We start from the raw sequence: 19,809 nt of genomic DNA, 5'->3' as shown, positions 1-19,809 counted from the left end.
GTCGCCACAGCCTTTGGGCCCTCATGTCTCAGCCACTGAGAGGAGGGGCTCAGGCTGAGTTTGAAAGCCACGGGGTCTCCTCCCCGTAGCAGGAGAAGGCTGTCCTGGAAAGTTTCACATTGCTGAGGGCACGGCCTGTCATGGCCAAGGCGCAAGGCACAAGGCATACCTCCCAGGAGTCATGGCTCTTCCGGAAGCAGAACTAGCCCATGACTGGGGGAGCTGTTGCCGTAGACATCTCTGCTGTGCTCTCCTGACACGAACCTCTACCCTCATCCCTTCTCGGGGTTCTTCTGACACAGGGAAAGGGGTCAGGTAGAGGCAACTGGTACACAGTGCGAAGGTGAGGTGCCTTGGAGGGGAAAAGACTACCAAAGAAAAGGCCATTCTGAGGGTAGCTATAATTCGTGCTTAAAGTAGAGTGGCCAAAGCGCATAGCATCTCACGGGACCTGAAATCATTTGAAATCTGGGTCTGCGAGCCTGATTTCTCTTTTCCCTTTTTCCTGGGTATTCCACTCCCCTCTCCCTTGTTTTTTCAGTGACTGTAGTTGGCACCGGAAAGGCCAAGTGGGCTGTATGAGAGCAGACAGCCCAGGGGTACAGGAACGGATGTAGATTGCATGTGAGTCATGCGCGCACACCGGGTAACAGCCCTCACGCTCACCCTCCCCTTTCATGCAGCTGCTTTGCCCGTCCCTGCCAGAGGCCAGGCCACCGGAACTTCCCCCAAAGCTGCTTGCTGCTTGCATCTTCAATGCATTTCCCAGGTGGCGATTTCCCAGCCCCCAGCCCAGTGACAGCCATGAATACCATTGCAACCCGAGAAGAGAATGTGTCTGTCACCAAACAGCTACCAGGAGGGTCAGGTGGTGGTGAGCTTCCCGTCCCTCATCTCTTGGTGTTTACAAGGGGATTGCAACTGTTAGGCTCCGCAGCCATGTAGCTCAGTCCACACAGGTCCGTTGGCCACATGGCAAGGAAATCTCTTTCTCCACGGGTTTCCAAGGACCCTTGACAGGGCTGAGCAAGGAGCTATGGTAAAAATGACTGACTCTATGTCAACATCTGCCAGCTCTGTGAAACTGGGCACCTTCTTCTTCCTCTGGCTTTGGACTAAAAGCCTCATGGACCTGCAGCAAAGTTTTCTTTGCTTACCTAAACAGTGAAATGAGTGGCCTTCTAGCCAAACACAGCAAATGAGCTCATTGGCGTACACATTAGGAAAGTGGATCTAAAAGAACCAAAGTGTCAGTGTGACACTCAGTGTAAAAACACAGGCACACACACATACATGCACACACTCACACACATGATACCATTTGGACAAAAACCTAGCATAAGACTTACAGCTCTGGGCCCGGCCCTTCTCGCAGTGTTCACCACTCATGTTTCCAAACACATGCTTGTTGTTCTCCATGTATTCAGGCGGGGCTGAGGAAATCCATTTGGTGAACCTCGATGAGTCATAGCCTTCTTCCAGAATATTTTGCAACTACACGAGGACTAGGTTGAAGCCATGATGTGGCCTTGGATATCGGTGCAGTATGACTTTATTCTATGTAAGCTGCCGGCCATTCTTACCTGAAAAGTCCCAGATATGTTTCTCCCAAACCCATTCACAGCATGCTCTGTCAGTACCAGGGAAGAAGCATGAAGCCTATCAATGTTCCACTGGGCTTTGAGGCAGAAGGCTAATCATGACACAAAGGAAGAGGTAGCCACAGCCTCTTTTCTCCAAGGTGGTAGCATCTAGATTTCCTTTCCTTTACAAAGCTCCGAAGGTTTTTTCTGTTTCATGAAGATAATGTTGGGGGCAGGTGCAAAGAGGGGGATTTCAGAATGGCTTTAGGCCTCTGAGTTTGGCCTCTTTTGATTTAGGGTACAAATTCCAAGGTCTAGCTCACTACTTATGTGGAGGCCCAGAAGAAATGTCTTGAGTGGTTAGGGGCCAATTTGACCACGGGGGGTCCTCAGTGTTCTACAGCCCTTTGATCCAGGCAGAATGTTTATAAAGGTACCCAGAATCCAATGGATGTGGTCTCCAACCAACCTTGAGTTGCTTGGCTCAACATATGTGCCCTGAATGATTTGTTCTTCTGACACGTTGGCAGTTTACACCTCAAAGTACTGCAGTATCTGGGGCCAGAAGACTACGGACAGAAACTTCTATAAACCGTGAGCCAAAATCAAGCCGTCCTCTTTTAATTTGTAGGTGTTGGGTGTTTTGTCCCAGTGACGATGAAAGCAACTAAAACAAACGTCTTACATAAATTTGTTTAGAGACTTCCCATGATTGGTTTCTGCCTTGTTCTACTTGACTGATTTACAGACACCTTAGAAAGATTTATTCTCTGCAGCATACAGATATCTTTTATTGTAGGTGTATTGATTACCATGCAATTTCGGCTCATTTCTACAAATAGTATATCAGACTTGGGCTAGGACAATAATCCTGTTACATCTTTTCTGTGGGAAAACTATATTCAGTTTATAGCATATGAACTTTTGTACCTTTATTTCAGGAACAAAACATAATTTGAACAGATCATTGTAAATCTCCAGCTAGTTTAATACAACTGATAATAAGTGAAAAGTCACAGAAAAAAATATTGTGTGAGGACCGCTAGCTTTTCTCATCATGACACGACACCTTGCCAGGCCTTCCAGGGCCTAGGAGAACCCATTACTAGTCCCACAACCAAACGTCACAGAGCAGCCTGCTGCGTGAAGTAATGCAAGAGCCACCAGCCATGGGACACTTCCCCAGCTCCTGCCACATCCGGCTGCTGGGGCCTCCTGACTTAGTTTCCCACCTTTGGATAGGACTGAAGTAGAGGGGGGGCAGTTATTTCCCTCCTTCATCTCTCAGCCTCCTGGCTAGAAGGCTCTGTAACTGTTGCTACCCCAGCCCCTCTCCACCTCTGCTGACACCTTCAGATTCCCATGATAAAACTGAGTGACACCTAGGCTCTATGCACTGGAGTTGTTGGGGGACTGTGCTTCCCGCAGTGTCCAGGGAGGATCACAGACGGGAGGCTTTCATAGGCTCATCCTGGGAGGAGCCTGTAGCCAATCTCGGCTACCTTTTCCTAACGCAATTCATCTTTTCTTTTTTTTAATTCTCTGACAAGTTTCCTCATAAGTAAACTTGATTTGGGGGTTCTTCTGTTTTTAATGTAAAAGGGGTTAGCGTACAAGGTCCCAAAGAGAAATCTATACTGGACATTGATCTAGTCCTATCAAATGTGAACTGGAAGAGCTACAATTAAGGTTAGGGACTCACTTCCTTCTCAGCTGAATGGCCAATGGGCTGGGACATTGAGACAGAGATTCTAATAGTGGTCCCATCTGTCCAGGGCTTTTCAGAACAATGGTTCCTGTCTATCCCAGGACCCTAGGTTACAGAAGTCCTCTCGTCCCATCACAGGCTTATCTCCTGCAGCCACCAGAATGTGCAGCTGGTATGAAGCTTCTCCTGCTCTTCTAAGTCCTCTGAACATCACTGGCTCAGACCTAGTAGTCTGAATGCTGTCACCCCTTCATGGAGGCTAGGCTCCCTTATTTTCTTCTTGTGTGAGTATCCATAATCTTCTTCCATTCTGGCCCTAAGAAGCCACCTGATTTGATCCCTGCCTGAAAAATGTCTATTTCAGGGCCCCATCCAAATATGGACAAGAACTTGGGCCAAACTTTCTCAGAACCCAGACAGAGTGGTTCCTGGTTGGTTTCCTGTTGAGTCGGTTTGGCCACTGACAATTTCCTATCTGGTTTCCCTCCTTTTCTTGAGCATTCTGCTCTTGGAAGTCATTAGCATATTGGAGCTGAATCCATGTTAATAATGGCCCAGAAATTGTGTGAATTTTCTGAGGCTTGTACTGGGGACAGAGCATCTCTTTTTTGGGAGCTACAGTGGCAATGAAGGCTCAGGAAGCCATAAAGCTAGGAGTCACATGGAAAGCTCAACTGTTTAAATTGGTCTTGAGATATAGCAGCTGATGATAGATCTTGAGTCCCAATGTGGAGAGCCAGGGAAGAAGGGAGAGGAGAGAAAGACCAGGTCCCAGCATGCGCACAGTCGTCCTGGGCGGCCTCTGGGGGGCTGAGCTGTGAGTGGAAGAATCTAGGTGCACTTAAGGACTAAGGATAGGTGGTTTTCCAAGGGTTTGCTCCTTCCTTCTTGTTACATCTCTGAACTCTATGCAGGCTGAAGACTTTTTTCCCTTGTTGACATAGAGCATTGGTATGATGTTCACAAATAGGCTATATGATTTTCTGGAGCTTGAATTCAAGGGATTCCACATTCCTTTTGAATTTAGTGTCACAGTATGTGGCTGTTTTGATTTACCTTAGACTTGACAACATTTTAAAAACATATACCTATGTTATATTTGGGATCTGAAATGTTCCCCCAGATGCTCATTGTGTTGAAGGTTTTGTTGTCAGCTAATAGGTTTTGAGGGAATTGATTGGTTAACAACTTGATGGCATTATTGGGAGGTAATGGAAATTTCAGTGAAGCTTAACAAAGTGAGTCATGGGGTCATAATTTTAGACTGTATCTTGTCGCTAGCCCCTTTCTCTCTGACTTTCTCATCCTTTCTGCTTCCTGGCTGCCCCATAAGGTGAGGAGCTTTGCTCCACCATGACTCCCCACTGTGATGTTTCTGCCTTGCCATAAGCTTAAAAGTAGTGTAGCCAGCTGACCATGGACTAAAACCTCTAAAACTGTGAGCCTAAGTAAGATTTGCCTCCTGAAAGTTATTTATCTCAGGTATTTTGTCATAGTGATGGAAAGCTAACACAATCCAGGTCCACTCTGAGATGCTGAATGTGTACTTAGCTTTTGTTTAGCTTCCAGCCCCTCTATGAGGAAACTGAGCAGAGCACAGGGGCTGGCTCTCGGTGGCAGATGAATCTGAATCCATAGGTTTTTTTTGTTTTGTTTTGTTTTTTCAGTTTTTTGAGACATGGTTGTGTATGCAGTTCAGGCTGGTCTTGAACTTACTATGCAGTCTGGCTGGCCTGGAACTTACAGCAATCCCCCGCCTCACCCTCCTGAGCGCTAGGATTACAGGCGTGGGCCACCACCCCTGGCCCATTGAATCCACAGTTCTTGAGCATGGTTCTGAACATTATTCCTGAAAGTCAAGCCTCTTTCCCTAGCCCTCCTCACAATTAAACCAGCTTAATATGGATCCTCCCTGCAAATACGAAGCTGACTGACAGAAATGCCTGCACATTCCTGTGACTGCAGGTCCTCAGGAGGTCATGTGTGTAGCAGTAACTCCTGGCTGGTGACCCACAGGACACTCCACGTGGAAATGTTGTGGAGTACTGTTTGCTGATATCTTAAGGTTTCCCAGGGGTGGTCATTTTAACTAGGTGACCATGGCCATGAACAAAGGGGGTTCTGATACCTTTCTATTTAAGTCTCTTGGGATTTTTTTTAAACAAGGCTTTCACTTTGTCTGTGACCAAAATTGAACAGGTCATTTTTATTGGCAGCAACGCATGGAGGGTGGCCTTTTCCTCACAAGGTTTGGCGTTCCCTCGGCGTGTGTATTCACTCCAGAGCACGTTCTCCAGCAGCCCTGTTCTGCGGCTCTTGCCACAGGAGCCCACAGTAGACTGAATGCCAAGTCCACCCGGGAGCCTCCTTCTTACCGCCTCCAGCTTCTCCCTCATGGGGCCCCGCCCATTCCTGGACCATGTGACAGACAAGCACTTTGAGAAGAACTCTCTGGGGCCCTGGGCTCCAACTTGAAGTGGAGGCGGAGGCATGAATGCCACCTCTGGGTGGCAACAGTTGTGAAAACTGCTCCCGGGGGAGAGACAACTTAGATCGACTCAAACACAAGAGCAAGCACACTCATTTGCTAGATCTTCTAAACACAAATCTTAACTTATTTTAATCTGAGTATTGGTTAAACCCAAGTAATCCCTTTCTTGTGCCCCCATACCCCTAAAATCCATGACAATTACAAACCTATCCAGAGAACCAGGTATCCCGGCCCTGCTTGGTTCTCTGTTCCACACCTCACTGGCAAGTCCAGGCTCTGGGCCAGACTAGTTCATAGAAAGGAGCCCTAGTTTAATATGCAAAGTGAAAACATCACTCCTCCGTTCAGCAAAGGCATGGTGGTGCACGCCTGTAATCCCAGCACTGAAAGAGGCTGAGGCAGGAGGATCATAAATTGGAGTCCCACCTGGGCAATTTAATGAGACCCTGTCTCAGAATATAAAATAGAGTTGAGGTGTAGTTCAGGGCCAAGGCCGTGGGTTCAATTCATCATATTGAAAAGAAATCCCCTGTTCACTCATCACACATTTACCAGGAATTTAGTATCTGCCAAGCACTCTGGGAAGTACCAGCGTCACAGGATAAAGAAGACATGGCCCCGGCCTGTAGAAACTCGTCATTCAGGCCGAAAGAAGCACAGCACACCATTTTGACACGATACAGTAATTTCAGTGGAGCTGAGTGTCTTCTACATCTCTCTGGACCTCATAACTGGCCTGTGAGCTTCCTGGAAGCCGAGTCCCTCCAGACTCAAGCTGTTTAAATCTAGCGCAGGAGCCAAACAGGCCACGCTACACACTGAATGTCTGACTCTGCCAATGCCAACACAGCTCATTCCCTCTTCCCACCAGTGAGCCCACCCCTCCGCGCCCGGTGGGGAGGGTTCATCTGTCCTCAGCTCATCACTTGGGGCTTCCTTGGAGCCCAGGGGTCTTTGCCTGTTGCAGCAGGTGTGTTGCATACCAAATCAGCCCTCTCTGACTGCTGCATCTGGCCCAAAGGCACCCTTCCTCGGCCTTGTCACGGCATACCACAGTTAAGCCTGGACTAAATCTGTACGTTCTTGAAAGCAAGAAGCCATTCTTTAAGCTGTATGTGTCATACTGATATTTTTGCCAAGTAGGAGTCTGTAGGTAACATGTTCCTGTTCTCAGAGGTCCTGTGTGTTCTTGCTGTGGGGAATAATGGAATATTCATAAATGAAACAACCTTCGAATTTTATACATGTCTCTCGCAGATCTCGGAGTCAGAGTTAGGAAAACAGAAGCTCCACAGGAAGGAGACTTGGCAGGAACCTGGCTCTGCAGCCTTAGCTGGGAGCCTCTTATGTTCCCACTGGGCGTTCTGCTTCGCTGTCCGCCTGTCCTGTCTCCTGCCTTCTTGACCCGTCACTCCAGGAGAACAGCTCAGCTTCCCTCAGCTCGGGACTGTGGCCTGAGCTCAGGGTGACTGACCTCTGAGTCAGCTGCAGTGTCTTTTCTTTCTGTCTTGCTCTTTCTTTTCCGGCAAGCCCTGCAGGAGGCCCCAGGCTCTCAGTCCCCTTGGTTTAGACTGTAGACCCTACCTGTTCTGATGCCAGATCCCTCCCTCCTTCACACAGCTGGTGATGTCAAGGTAAATCTCCCAGGAAGACATTTCTCTCAGCTTGGCTTATGAATCTGCCTGTTCTAACAGCATCCCTCCTCCACTGATTCATGGTGCTTCCTCCCTGCGATCCACCTAATATGAGGGTATTGTGTCCATATCCTTCCAGTCACTCATTCTTCTAGGAGAGCAAATCCTGTTTTTTAGATTTCTTTGCGCTTACCCTGTTGCAGCCCCTTCTGAGCTCTTTCTCATCGACTTAAGGCCTGGGGCCAGGGATTCCCTGGTTCAGTGCTTTCACGGCGGCCCTGCCAGGCTTCTTTCTTGCACATGGACTTTAGAGCCGAGCACATTGTAATGGGGCGAGAGCTTTGTGAACGGGGCACGGTGGTTGCTCTCATGGTCTCCCAGTCTAGAGAAAGGAGACAGAAACGCATGTTGGGTTTCAGCCTGGAACGCCACGGGCTGCCCTTGGGAGACACCGTGCAGGCCCCTGGGGGGGATGCCCGGCCTCTCAAGAGGCCCCTCCATGCTTGCTGCGCATCCCTCCGGGTTTCTCTCGGCTCCCAGAAGGAAACCCCGGCCCTAGCAAGGCCCGCCACTCGGGAGACTTGCACAAGAAGCCTGGGTGAATGGGAGGACGACAAGGTGGCGTCAGAGACGCTTTCTGGGCCAGCACTGTCAGGTTCTCCTTTGTCCCCACAGAGCGGTCTTGAGGGCCTGGCGTGAGTGGGTTCCACCAAGGGGATGAAGCTGTATGGGGCATCACGGCGGGACATTATTGATGAAGCATTAACGGCTTTTTTCCTCTTTTTTGTCCATTCTCTGTGGGGATGGCTGAAAAGGTAGGAGGCAAAAGAGCCTTCGGGGCTTTGCTTCCTGGGACTAGAAAGGACTCTGGGCACAAACAGGATGCTGTGGTAAGGAGAACACAAATGAGCTGTTTTCGTTTCCCCAGAGCAAGTGTCTTGGTCTCCAGTCTGTGCTTAACGGGGAGCCACTGCCCAGGCAATGGGGGCCTGTTATCACCGGAGCAGGGCTTGTTGGGGGTCGTCATCCTCCCATCTCACGCTTTCCAGTGACCCGCGCTTGCACTGTTGCCCCGCTACTTCTTACGGTGCAGTCCTGAGCAAGTTATTTCACTTCTCTGAGCCACAGCTTTCTCCCCCGTGCAATGGAGGTAATGGCAGAGTCTCGCTGGGGTGGTTGCTGCGAGGGTGGGGTGGGGGCGTCTCACACAGCCTGGCCCACACATGCTGGCTCCTTCTCTTCCCCAGTCCCCTTTTCCCTCTCTTCCACTCTGTCCTTAGCTCCTCTGGTGGTCAAGGACCCCAGGGATTTACTACCCAGGGCTTTGGCACTCCACCCCTGTCCCAGAGCAGGCAGCCTCCGGCCTCCAGCCTGATCGTTCCCTGCTCGAGCCCTGTTACCTGCTCCCCAAGTGGGAGGAGGACAAGGATATTTCTACTTCATTCAGGATGTATCCCTGGCACTTTGTACAGAGGCTGGGGAGCCCGGGCACTGAGTATTTGCTTAGTAAAATCCATCGGTTTGGGCACCAAAGAGGGGGAGAGTACAGAACAAGGGAGAAATGATCACAAGACCAGGCACAGCCTCTGCCAGGGGCGGCAGCTTTCCACCCGCGGGCTGCCGGTGCTGTGACTCCGTCCTGAGTGCAGCCATGCTGCTGTGGGGGCTGCTGCTATCCTCCTGCATGGCAGGTAAGAGGCCGGCTGGGCTGAGAGGAGGGGGCAAGAGTTGGAGGGAGACAAAGTGCAAAGAAATGAATGTTTTTCGACCTTCATTCCAAGGCTGGGGCGAGAGGGGAGCATCCACCGCCACCTCTGCCCAGCTTGCCGCCTCAGCCCCGGGCTGGGCTCCTCCCCCCGCCCACCTCACCTGTCCTCACAAACCCAGGGGCCCAGGGCCAGAACCTGGTTGTGGTTCTGCAGCCAGATTTCACCCAGTTGGTTCCTCACCCGCGCATCTAACCAGCAGAGAGGTACTTGAGGCTGGGTAGTAGGTGGCAGTCAGAAACAGGCCCTGACACCACCAAGAGGGGTTAAAGACTGCCACCAGGAGATGATAAGCAGGATAATTACAGAAGTGAAGGAAATCAGTGCAGGAGGTGTGAGGTGGGGAGAGGCCCCGGGGTCTTCAGACTCAGCAAGTGGGAAGGTTTCTCCGAGAAAGGGCGGTCAGGCAGGAAAGAGCCAGCAAGAAGCCAGATGTGGCCCTGGGCCTGGAAAGAGCAGTGGCTGGGTGCTGGCTGGGTGCCACGCCCAGAGAGCTAAGTGCTGGATGCTGAGTACAGGGGTCTCAGCATGTGGGCTGTGATGCGCCAAGCATTGTGACAAGCTGGAAACGTGTGGGAGTGGCATGGTGACCCTCTGGCTCATTGTGAGAATGTGGTGAGACCCCTGAGAAGCAAGGGTAGGACCCACTGTGGAGGCAGAGGACACGGAATTAGGTGGAGAGTGTGAGAGAGCTCTGGGGACTTACTAGCCATAAACCTGGGGCTCTGCTGGGTCACTGGACGCTGAGGACGAGAGCGCCCGAGAAGCAACAGTAACCCGGGCACAAGGGGCGCACTGCCCAGGTCCTCGCTGCGGGCAGCAGGCCCAGGGCACAGATTGCACAGAAGTCGTGGGGTGTGTGGGCTTTTCACACTGCCCGGTGTGACCATGAGACCCTCAGATCAATTCAGTGGGCTACAGCCAGTCAGTTAAAAAATAAAACAATAGGAGAAATAGAAAAATGAGTCATATATCCTAAAGGGGAATTTTCCCTTATTCTTTTTCTCAGGCACAGGGATCCTCCTGCTCTTCTCAGGTACAGGTGGCATCTTCAGGTCTGGTGGGTGTGCAGACCAGCGGTCTTCCTGCCAAGTGCTGTCGGTCCTTCCCCACCTTCCCCCTCTGCGCATCCTCGCCCCTCTGTGCAGGGCCCAGTTCCCAGGCTTATTTTCCTCTCCAAGGACACCTAGTTTGAAGCTGGTTGTTTGTGGCCTAGGACCCTCAAGCACCCAGGGGCGAGCCCTTCGTTCTTGCCCTGCCCCCTGCGCAGGAAGGCCTGGCAGCCCCGCCTCGCAGCAGCCTGCCTCGCTGGGCCCCTCCAGCTCCAAGCGGGTGGAGTCAAGGGAAGGAACGGAGACTAGGATCTTTCGGTGGGGGTGGGTTCCTGGGAGAAGTTCTCTCCCTCCCTTTCTCCCTCCTCTCCCTCACCCTCCCTACAACTGAGCACCTCTCGTGTGCCCCGGGGCGGGGGGGGGGCACTGGGAATACAGCGATGAATAAAGCTTGTTCTGTGCTCCCAGGCTGCCTAGGCCTGGTGGTAGTGACAGACAAGCAACAAGGCCCTTTCCAGAGGAGCATTTAAAGATTTTCATGCTGGTTCCAGTAAGAGAATCACATCCTTGCTCTGAGGTAGGCCTGAGTATTGGTAGACTTGAAGTCTCTGGGTGACCCTAATATATAGCCCCAGTTATAAGCCCCCAGTGTAGGGCAGAACTACGCCATGCATGGCTAAGGGCTGGGACCTGAGAGCCCCTAGCCCAGGTTCCAGAGCCCTGCTATACTCACTTCACTCTCTCTGGCTTGATTTCCTTATTTGCAACAGGCGTGGTCACACCTTAAGGAGTAGGGAGATTGCAGAGAGCTGAGGCCCTATCACACATGCTCAGCGAACAATGTCTGCTGGTATTAAGCACTATTATGTTTTGTTAACCACTAATGATTCATTACAGTTCATAGGAAAGGCACCTGACCTAGCGACAGAGGAGGTGAGAGGATGGAAAAAAGCATGAGATTGAGGGACCGGGTGGGGACAACCAGCCTTTCCAGGCCAAGAGAGCAGCTTGTGCAAGGGCCGGGAGGCAGAGCAGGGTGCAATTGGAGGCAGGAGGTGAGGGGAGACCGGGGAGAGAAGAGGCTGGAGAGGCACACCATGGTGAGGCCGAAGGCTCTCGGGGACTCGGCTGGAGGGGGCCGGCTGTGCTGTGACAGCCTCTCCTTCCCCAGCCTTGCCGCTGGCGAGCAATGGCAAAACCTTTTCTTGGGCAGAGCAGGAGCTGAGCTGGGAAAAGGCCAGGTATTAACTGCCAGCAGCTCCGTACAGGTCTCGCCGACCTAGAGAGCGTGAACAGCATAGATACACTCTAGTATCAGGAGGACTGAGGCATGGGTCGACCTCTGCTTCAAAGTGCGCTGGTCCATCGGCTCTACCTTCGCCCTCCTAGTGCGGAGCAAGCTGTGTGCCTCCCAGGAGGGCACCTGCGCCGCTCCGTATTCTCCGCTGTTCATTGTCCCCAGTCTGGGGGCTGCGTCCCGCACAGCGCAGGAGCCTTTTGTTTGCTATTAGAGTGTGTTTAGATTCATGTTCTGGGCCTGATCTTCTCTCCAGAGTTGCTTCTCAAGACCACGTGTGTGTATGTGTGTGTGTGCACGCACGCATGTATCTCTATTTTTCAAGAATACTTGGCTATTACCCTTTTGCTACAATACTTCTTTGCACTCCTGGTTTCTGTTTTCTCTGTCTCCCATTCCCAAGAGCACATTAGAGAAATGGGTATAAATCAGAATAGAGAGCGGAATGTCCCACCATGTCTCCTTTTGCCAACTGACTTAGATGAGGAAGAAAAAGGGAAAGATAGGTTGGGGGATCCATGCAAGAGTGAGAGCAGGATTCAAAGTCTCCTCATGAAGCAAAGGTATGGTTTGTTGTCTCAGCGTGGTGGGAGAGAATGGGACATCTATCCTCTAGGACAGTGGTGGCAAACCTATGGCACACGTGTTACTTGTTTTTCTTTTAAGACAAACGATGTTAATGTGTGAATTATTTTTTTCTCAACTAAAACTTCAGTATTCAGGTTTAATTATAGCGTTGACACTTTGCACTAAACAAGTGGGTTTTGGGTTGCAGTTGGGGCATTCGTCTGTAGAAGGTTCGCCATCACTGCTCTAGATCCCCAGCTTCCTGCGAAGTCAGTGGGACCGTCTCCTGTGAATATCTTTGCAGGAAGTCTGCCATCAGTACTAAAGGACAAAAGTACGGCTTTCGGGGAGGATCCACCTTATCTCTGTGCCCCACTTGGCCCATCTCCGCCCCTGGCAGCCACGCAGGGGGCAGGTGTAGCCCAGACAGCACTGATCTGCCAGAAAGGACCAGTTTCTGGTTTTGTCAGCCAAAGCTCAGCCTTACTGTGTAAAGTCCTTACTCCCAAAATAGGGGTACAGAGGTTGGCCTGCTGTATCCCCAAGTTACAACCATACCATGCCTGTCACAGGGTCTTAAAAACACAGCCTCTGGAGGTCTAGGTTTGATTTGTGGGTTCTCAAGGGAGTAAGGAGATTTCCAGGGGTGATGAGCGAGCCTGGATTAGGGAGTCCCTGAAAAGGAAGGGCTATGCTACAGGGGTCTTCCCCTGCTTTCTCCGTTGTCCTCGAACTCCACAAGACATGTCCTGACCCTGGTGACTTCCATTCTTCAGGCCCATTGCCACAACATGGCACCACATCACCACCCTCCTCTGAGTGTGCCCTGCCAACCCTGTAATCCGTTCCGTGTGGAGTGAGCTTTGAAAACCATTCAACACATTGAATAGTTCCTCCCAGTGCTCAGAACACCATCCTTTTACAGCCAGCCAGGCCCTACCTGGCCTGTTTGGCCTCATCTCCCATCTTTCTTCCCAACCACGTTGACTTCTTTCTGCTTCCCAGACCCATGCAGCTCCTTCCAACACGTGGGCCTTTGTTTTCACTCTGACTGGGCTAGGCTGGCTCCTTCTCATAACCCCATTAATGGCAAACTCCCTGCTTGTTTTATTTCCTTTTTAAGGGTGTGTAATAGTGCTGACAACATGATAGGTGCTCAGTACTGCATATATTTACTGAATAAAGCTAGGAAGGAAGAAATAAGCCTGTTCACCCTTGAGCTAGGCTTTCCCAGATGCAACATGGCAGCTCCTAGTATCTGCAGAGGACCCGGGGCAGCCCTCGCTCACCATCCCGTAGGCTGAGGTCTGCTTCTGCTTTACAGATGCTGCTGTAGGGTGCCGAAGAGTCTCGGAGTCATCTCTTGATTGGACCGCTCTTCCAAAGGAAGGTTAGAATCTTTTCTGCTTTTGCTTTCTGGGAACTTGGCTTGTTTTGCTTCGAGCTTACTTACCTGGGTCATTAGCTCTAGCTCCCTTCTACTTCCCCTGCCACTGCCTGCTGCCCAGGCTTTGCTGCCCATGAGCTGAAACCCAGGGCAAGGATTTTTATTCAGATGCGCCTAGAGGAGAAGGTGATTTGCTCAAGGTCTCAAACTAGAGTAGAACCCCAGTTGCATCCTGGCATTTGCTCTGGGAGTATGAGGTGGGCATCACCTCTTCAGTCAGGTACCTACCATCCATCCGGGGGTGGTGGTGATTGTTCACTCAAAGATGTCCCCTGGATCTTACTGCCCTGTTTTTAAAAAAATTCTTTATTCTAATGCACAGAAATTCTACGTCAGTCTGCTTTGTAGAGCTAGTTCTCCGCATGTTCTGAACTATGGGTGGTACAGTGAAATGGCACAGGCTTCCAAAGCCAGCAAGCCCGTGTTTGACTCTCATTTTCATATTTAATATAGCATGAGTCTCAGCCTCCTTTTCTTATCTCTGAGGAGGGATTAATAATATCCACTTCTCAGGATTAGAGAGAGAATTTAGAAGCTGGTGTAGGCCACATGGTTAGTTCAGGACTGGCACAAGCCAGGTGCTCAATATAGACTACCTTAAAAAAATCAGTTTAGAGAGGGAAAATATTAAGGAAATCTTAGGCAAATCAGTTTGGGAGGCCTTATTTGAATGTGAGGATGTGATGCCCAATTCTACTGTTAGCTTTACCCGGAACTCCAGAACTGATACCTTAGGTAGAGCCCCAGCAGCTCCCATCCTGTCCTAACTCCCAGGACTTGGAGTGACAGACGCATGTGCTGCAGATGAGAGCAGCCTGGGAATGGGCAGCCTGCCCTACCTCGGGAGCTGGCTCAGCCCAGCCTCAGGCAGGAACTGGAAGCAGTGGCTGGGGAGGCTGATATCCTACCTGAGTTCCTGCAGGGCGCAGTGCCATTGGGGTTGGGCTTGCCCTGCCGCCTGCTACCATGCCTGTCCCACACCAGGCTCGCCTCTCCTCCTGGCTCTCCTCCATTATGTCCCAACCCTGGAGACTCCCTAGAGCCACTGTGGCAGGCACTGCCCCTGGAAATCACAAACGAGCTTGACTCCAAACAAGGATTATCTTATTTCTCATAGCCTGACATTTATTAAGGGCTAACTACTTGGTAAGTAGTCAACACTCTGCTAAGCCATTTGTACACATGGTTTCACATAGTTCTGACCTTGGGGACCATTATTATCCCCACTGGACAGATGAAGAAATTGAGTCAAACATAACTTGTAAGGCCGCATCACTACAAGAAGAGCTCTTAACCCCTGCTCTCCCTACTGTTTTTCCTCCAGTTGCTGCTCTGATATGTCTGGTTCATTCCCTCTCCGACCTGGTATTTAGCCTGCCTATGAAGTTGTGGTTTTGATAAAGCCTGACACCCGAGAACTGGGGACAAGGGCCCAGGTCAGGCCAGAGCTCTGTCCCAGGGACGGTGAAGTTGGGCTCGCAGACCCAGAACCTCAGGCTATGGTCTCCATGTTCTCTGCCCCTAGCTGAGGTCGTCATTGGTGCGGAAACCTTCATGAGATTTGAAGAAAGAATGTCGTGGGAGTCAGCTCTGAAGTACTGTCGCAGCCACTACACTGACCTAGCTGACCTGCAGAGAGTGACTAAGGAAGACAAGGAGAACTTGAGGTGCCTCACGAATGAGACAGAGGCCTGGATTGGCCTCTACATCAGTGAAAACTCCGGGACTCTGGCGTGGTCCAGCGACTTGGGTGACCACATCCCCTCCTGGCTGGAGAAGCCCAAGTTCAGCAGCGGGCTGTGTGCAGGGCTCCGCACCTATTCACACTTCAGCCCCAAGGTTTATGCAGTGGCTTGCTCTTCCCGACAGCCTTTCATCTGCTTTTTTGGTGAGTGAGAGTCACCCCTTCTGGTGCTTGGCTTCTGGAGGCTGAGATAAGATGGGAAGTGGGTTTTTCGGAAGCAGGTCACACTAAGGATAGATAGAAGGAAGCATTTCTGGGCTTTGGGGATAACTGAATTCTGGAGCACACTTCTGGGCTCTTGTACTATAAACTTATGAGGAAGTTATTTTAATTCTGAGGATCTTTCACGACTAGAACAACACCCAACCTTATATCACTAGCAGTTAGCAACAGCAATTAGTTGCAGGACAATGAAATGAGGAAGAACCTGGGCTTTAGACCAGACAGATTTTACTACTTTCTAGAAATGAGTGGCCAATATCTCTGGGCCTCCTTTTCCTTATCTGGGTGTATATTTCACAAGTAGGATTGAGGATACCCACCTGCCAGGATGGCTTTGAAGGCTGAACAAGAAAATGAACATGAAGGCCTAGCAGAGACCCTGGCACAGATTAAGCACCCAGCAAACACCAGTTATAGTCATTGTTATGGTCACTACAAATCTGCTGTAAGCAGAGGCATCCTAGTTACTCCCGGTCTTGTGTATAAGCCTCCTTGGCAACAGGTTCCACCCCGCCTTGCCCTTTGCTCCTCTCTCTCTATCCTGAGTTCCCCCTCCACCTACCTTCCCTCTTCCTCCTCTCCTTCCTCCTCCTTACTCATTATAGCCTCACAGAGATATAATCTATATATCTTAAAAGTCACCTTTTTAAAGTATATAATCCAGGGATTTTTAGAATGTATGCAACCATCACCACTGTCTAAATTGAGGGCATTTTAAAATCATCCTACAAAAAAATTCCTTCCCCATTAGCAATGACTCCATACTCTCCCCCTGGCAACCACTAATCTACTTTTTATCGCCGTGGTTTTGTCTGTTCTTGGCTATTTCTTTGTGTGTTTTGGATTTGATGAGAATTTCGATCAGAATCCCTGGAAGAGCTTTTGTGAGGACTGAAGATGTAAACTACACAGCCCAGGGATTGGCACACTGTGCATGAACTGTTCCGTCCTGAGTTTGGGTGCTGAGATGGGAGGCTGACCTCTGGCGCTTCGTGTGAGTTCTCATAGGCCAACAGCCCATTAGGTTTGACAGAGCTTGTCCTCACATTGTCTGTATTTTCTTGCAGACCCTTCCATTGGAAATCGGAAGTCAGCAGCAATGCCTCCACTCCTTAATGCTTCCTCCTCCAAAGTTGCTTCTTCCTCAGAAGTTACTGTGGGGACCACTCCCAGGCTAAGTATAAGTGCTTTGAGCCTGCTCTTGCCTGGATCTGGGGTCTTCAGGGCCCAAGGGAGCAGAGAGGTAGCTTGTATGGAGCAGCCTAGGGTAGGGCCCATGGGACCCTCCTAGAAGGGACAGCAAGTGGCCAGCAGTGAAGCGAGCCAACTGAATGGCAATCAAGGGCCACTCAGGCAGACAACTTTCTCTGTTCCACACACTGCCGTAGGGGTGGGAGTAGGGGAGGGAGGGTTTGTTCACTGTCAGTCTCCCGTCTCCTTGAACTGAGACTCTGAGCTTGGAGCTCCAGTGCCAGGAGACCTAGGAGAGGGTGATCAGTGTCTTCAGTGATGTGATGAGGGCTGACCTGGGTGACAGGAAGCTAGATGGCTGAGCAGTGCTCTTGGGAAAGTCATCAGAAGAGGCCTCTGAGGGTAAGCGTCCAGAGAAGGAAGCATAAAGAGTTACCTGTCGAAGTCCCTTCTAATTGTGGACTCCTCTGTGGGGAGAGAAGATGAGGGATACACTGCAGGGATGTCATGCAGGGACATGGCTGTGAATGACAAGCGATAGCATCCCTGCAGCATTTTAAATTCCTGAAACATTTTTCGAGCTCTCACTTCAATTTGCTTCCCAAGAGTTCTGAAGTTAAGTAGGATAATTGAGAGCAAAATCACAGTTCTCCTGGCCTCCTTACAGATTCCTAATCAAAGACATTATTGCCTTTATTGAGGACACAGAGAAGTTAGACTTGATGGAGGGTGATACAGTTTCACTAATTCACTTACTTTAAACATGTGGATGGAATTTGTGCTGTGTGATCAGGTCTGGGGATGTAAAGAAAAGGGCCTGTTCTGCAGGAGCTCAAGGCCAGATGGGAAGAGGCTGGCACTTCCTGTAGTCACAGGCATGGAGGAGGGCAGTTCACAGCCCCTGGAGCTGTCTGGGGACTTTCCTGGTGGGGACGTGGGATGGTGGTGATTTTATAACTATTCCAGAGGATGAAGAGGAATCAGCTAGCAAAGCCCAGTGGGGTGTGTGTGTGTGTGTGGGGGGGTGGTAGCGGACTGCAGGCAGAAGGAGCTGCTGGTGTGAGTGTGTGTGTGTGCGTGTAGGACTGGGGAGCAGAGGCACAGATCCTTCTGGTTCAGAAGATGGGTGAGAGTCTGTCTTCTGCTTCCCATCTAACGACTAACCTGGCCCCCACCTGGCTGTCCCAAGACCACTGGCTACTCCGGCTGGCCTAATGGGTTTGGGAGGCCCTCCTTGCACATCCTTGTCTTCCCAGTAGGCACTGCCAGGCACAGAAGCAGCACATGGATATTCTGTGCTGGGCTGGCTCTACAAGGAGTGCTGTGCACAGTGCCACTCAAGCTTGCTTTGAACCTTGGGAGAGCTCCTGGGCACAGCAGACCCCACAGAAGGTGTCTCCCTTATAATAGGGCCCAGCACTGGCTCCATGGGGTGCTTCGCAGGGCCTGGTTTCTGCAGGACGGTCGGTGAGCCTGGAGTCCGTACAGCTCAGCCCCCAAATCTGTGACCTCCACACTTCTACCTCTGCAGGCCCCACAGCTCCCCAACCCCAGGGAAAGGCCTCACCAAGCCCTCCAACAAACCACACCCCCCCGAGGGCTATCTCAGTTCCCGAGGAAGGGTCCAGGACTCCGCTGGTCACTGCCCAGAGTACATCTGTCGACGTCACGCTCTGGACACTGGCTTCCACTGGCACTGCATTGTGGGGCATCCCTTCTTTTCCCCAGGACACGGTCAAGACCTCTCTGGCCACCACTGTGAGCCCTACTGCAGACCTGGCACCTCAGGGGGGACCCTGTTATACAGGGCAGGCTTGTGACTCCACAGGAGGTAGGTGTGGGCCCCTTGCTGGGCTCCACCCGTGACACCTCAGCTATTCTCGGGTTGGCAGTGCCCCCTACGCCCTCTACATCCAGCTGGTTCCGCAGTTTTGAGGCTCCGGGAACCAAAGGAAGAGCTTCACAGGTCTCCATCTCAGGGAGCCCGGCTGAGCCCTAAAGAACAATTATGCAGTCAGGAGACAGACCACCCTCACAGCGCCACTGTGAGCCAGCCAGGAGCTGAAACAGGGGCCTGTCTGTTACTGGGGGCCGGGCACTCCAGCTTGGGGTGTAGTTCCTCTTGGGCATTGGTGGAAGTTAAAGCCACTCTCTAGAGGATTCTGTCTGGCCAGAGCCAGTTCATCAGCCAATCCTCCCCTGGTAACAATTTGGAATGGAGATGGGACTGGGACAGGGAGCTCTGGGAGACAGACAGTCCATTTTACTTTCAATGGTAGCCAAAGATTGGAATGTTGGCGCTACCATTTCCTGTGTGGCCTTGGGCAAGTTCCATAACCCTTCTGAATCTCATTTGTCCCATCTTTAAACTGAAGAGAATGTCAGCATTATAAGGTACCTCTGAGGTCCTGGATCTGCAGACAATAAATGGTAGTTGTTACCATAGAACCTGAATTTACAAGTGACGGGGCTACCCTTGTTCTTATTTTACACGCTTATGAATGATCATGAATATCAGGACGCAGAGTCTCAAAGGGCAGGGGCGTATTTTTTCTTCTTCTCTGACACCTAGAATGCTGTTTGCACACTGGTAGCTGATTTCATGTTTTCTGAGTACCAGTTTTAAACAAGACACTGACCTATGGATACCAAGATGAGCAGGACTTGTTTCCTGCTTTGAAGACAGGGAGTGTAATAGGAGCAGACACAGACAACCAGGGCAGCTTGGTACGTGCTGCACCAAAGTACGAATCAAGAGCTGAGGCATGAAAGTTATTCATTCATTCTGCCCAGAGGATGGCAACTGGACAGAAAGCTTGATGAAGAACTTCACTGGCAGGAAACAGTAATGAAGTTCTTTCTTGCAGAGGGAATAGCGAGGACCAAGACAAATGAGTGTCAAAGTATGACTTGTTTGAGATTGTCAAGCAGTCTAACGTAGATGGGGTAGAGGTCACATTTTGGGGGAATGGACGGACTGGGGCCAAATTCAGAAGGACTTGATTCTGCAGTCAGCAGAGCCACCACAGGGTTTATCAAGTGAGCAAAGTGCTCAAATCTGCCATTTCCAGAAGCAAAGTGGTCATGGGACAGTGCTTGCATTAGGA

General features: G+C 50.8%; 1 protein-coding gene across 7 annotated transcripts in view; it reads left to right on the top strand.

Moving 5' to 3' along the window:
• The first annotated feature begins 60 nt into the window (after positions 1 to 60).
• Linc00083 (long intergenic non-protein coding RNA 83) overlaps positions 61 to 19,809 on the top strand; it is a 29,280-nt gene continuing 9,531 nt past the window's right edge. For 2 of the 7 annotated variants that reach the window (XM_005374911.2, XM_005374915.1), the window contains exons 1-4: positions 10,142 to 10,218; positions 10,703 to 10,811; positions 13,423 to 13,488; positions 15,071 to 15,433. In XM_005374911.2, the coding sequence (XP_005374968.1) occupies positions 15,100 to 15,433 (334 nt within the window). In that variant the 5' untranslated portion in view covers positions 10,142 to 10,218; positions 10,703 to 10,811; positions 13,423 to 13,488; positions 15,071 to 15,099. Of the gene's footprint in view, positions 344 to 1,228; positions 2,178 to 3,443; positions 3,576 to 10,141; positions 10,219 to 10,702; positions 10,812 to 13,422; positions 13,489 to 14,869; positions 15,434 to 16,578; positions 17,160 to 19,809 lie in introns of those variants that run through there. The other 5 variants (XM_005374916.2, XM_013521068.1, XM_005374913.2 and 2 more) reach the window with 5 other exon arrangements.

This window comes from Chinchilla lanigera, unplaced genomic scaffold (genome assembly GCF_000276665.1).
Source record: "Chinchilla lanigera isolate Chin_1 unplaced genomic scaffold, ChiLan1.0 scaffold00005, whole genome shotgun sequence".
NCBI classification, from domain to species: Eukaryota; Metazoa; Chordata; class Mammalia; order Rodentia; family Chinchillidae; genus Chinchilla; species Chinchilla lanigera.
Note: the sequence above shows the minus strand (reverse complement) of the source record. Positions and strands in the feature narration are given on the sequence as shown.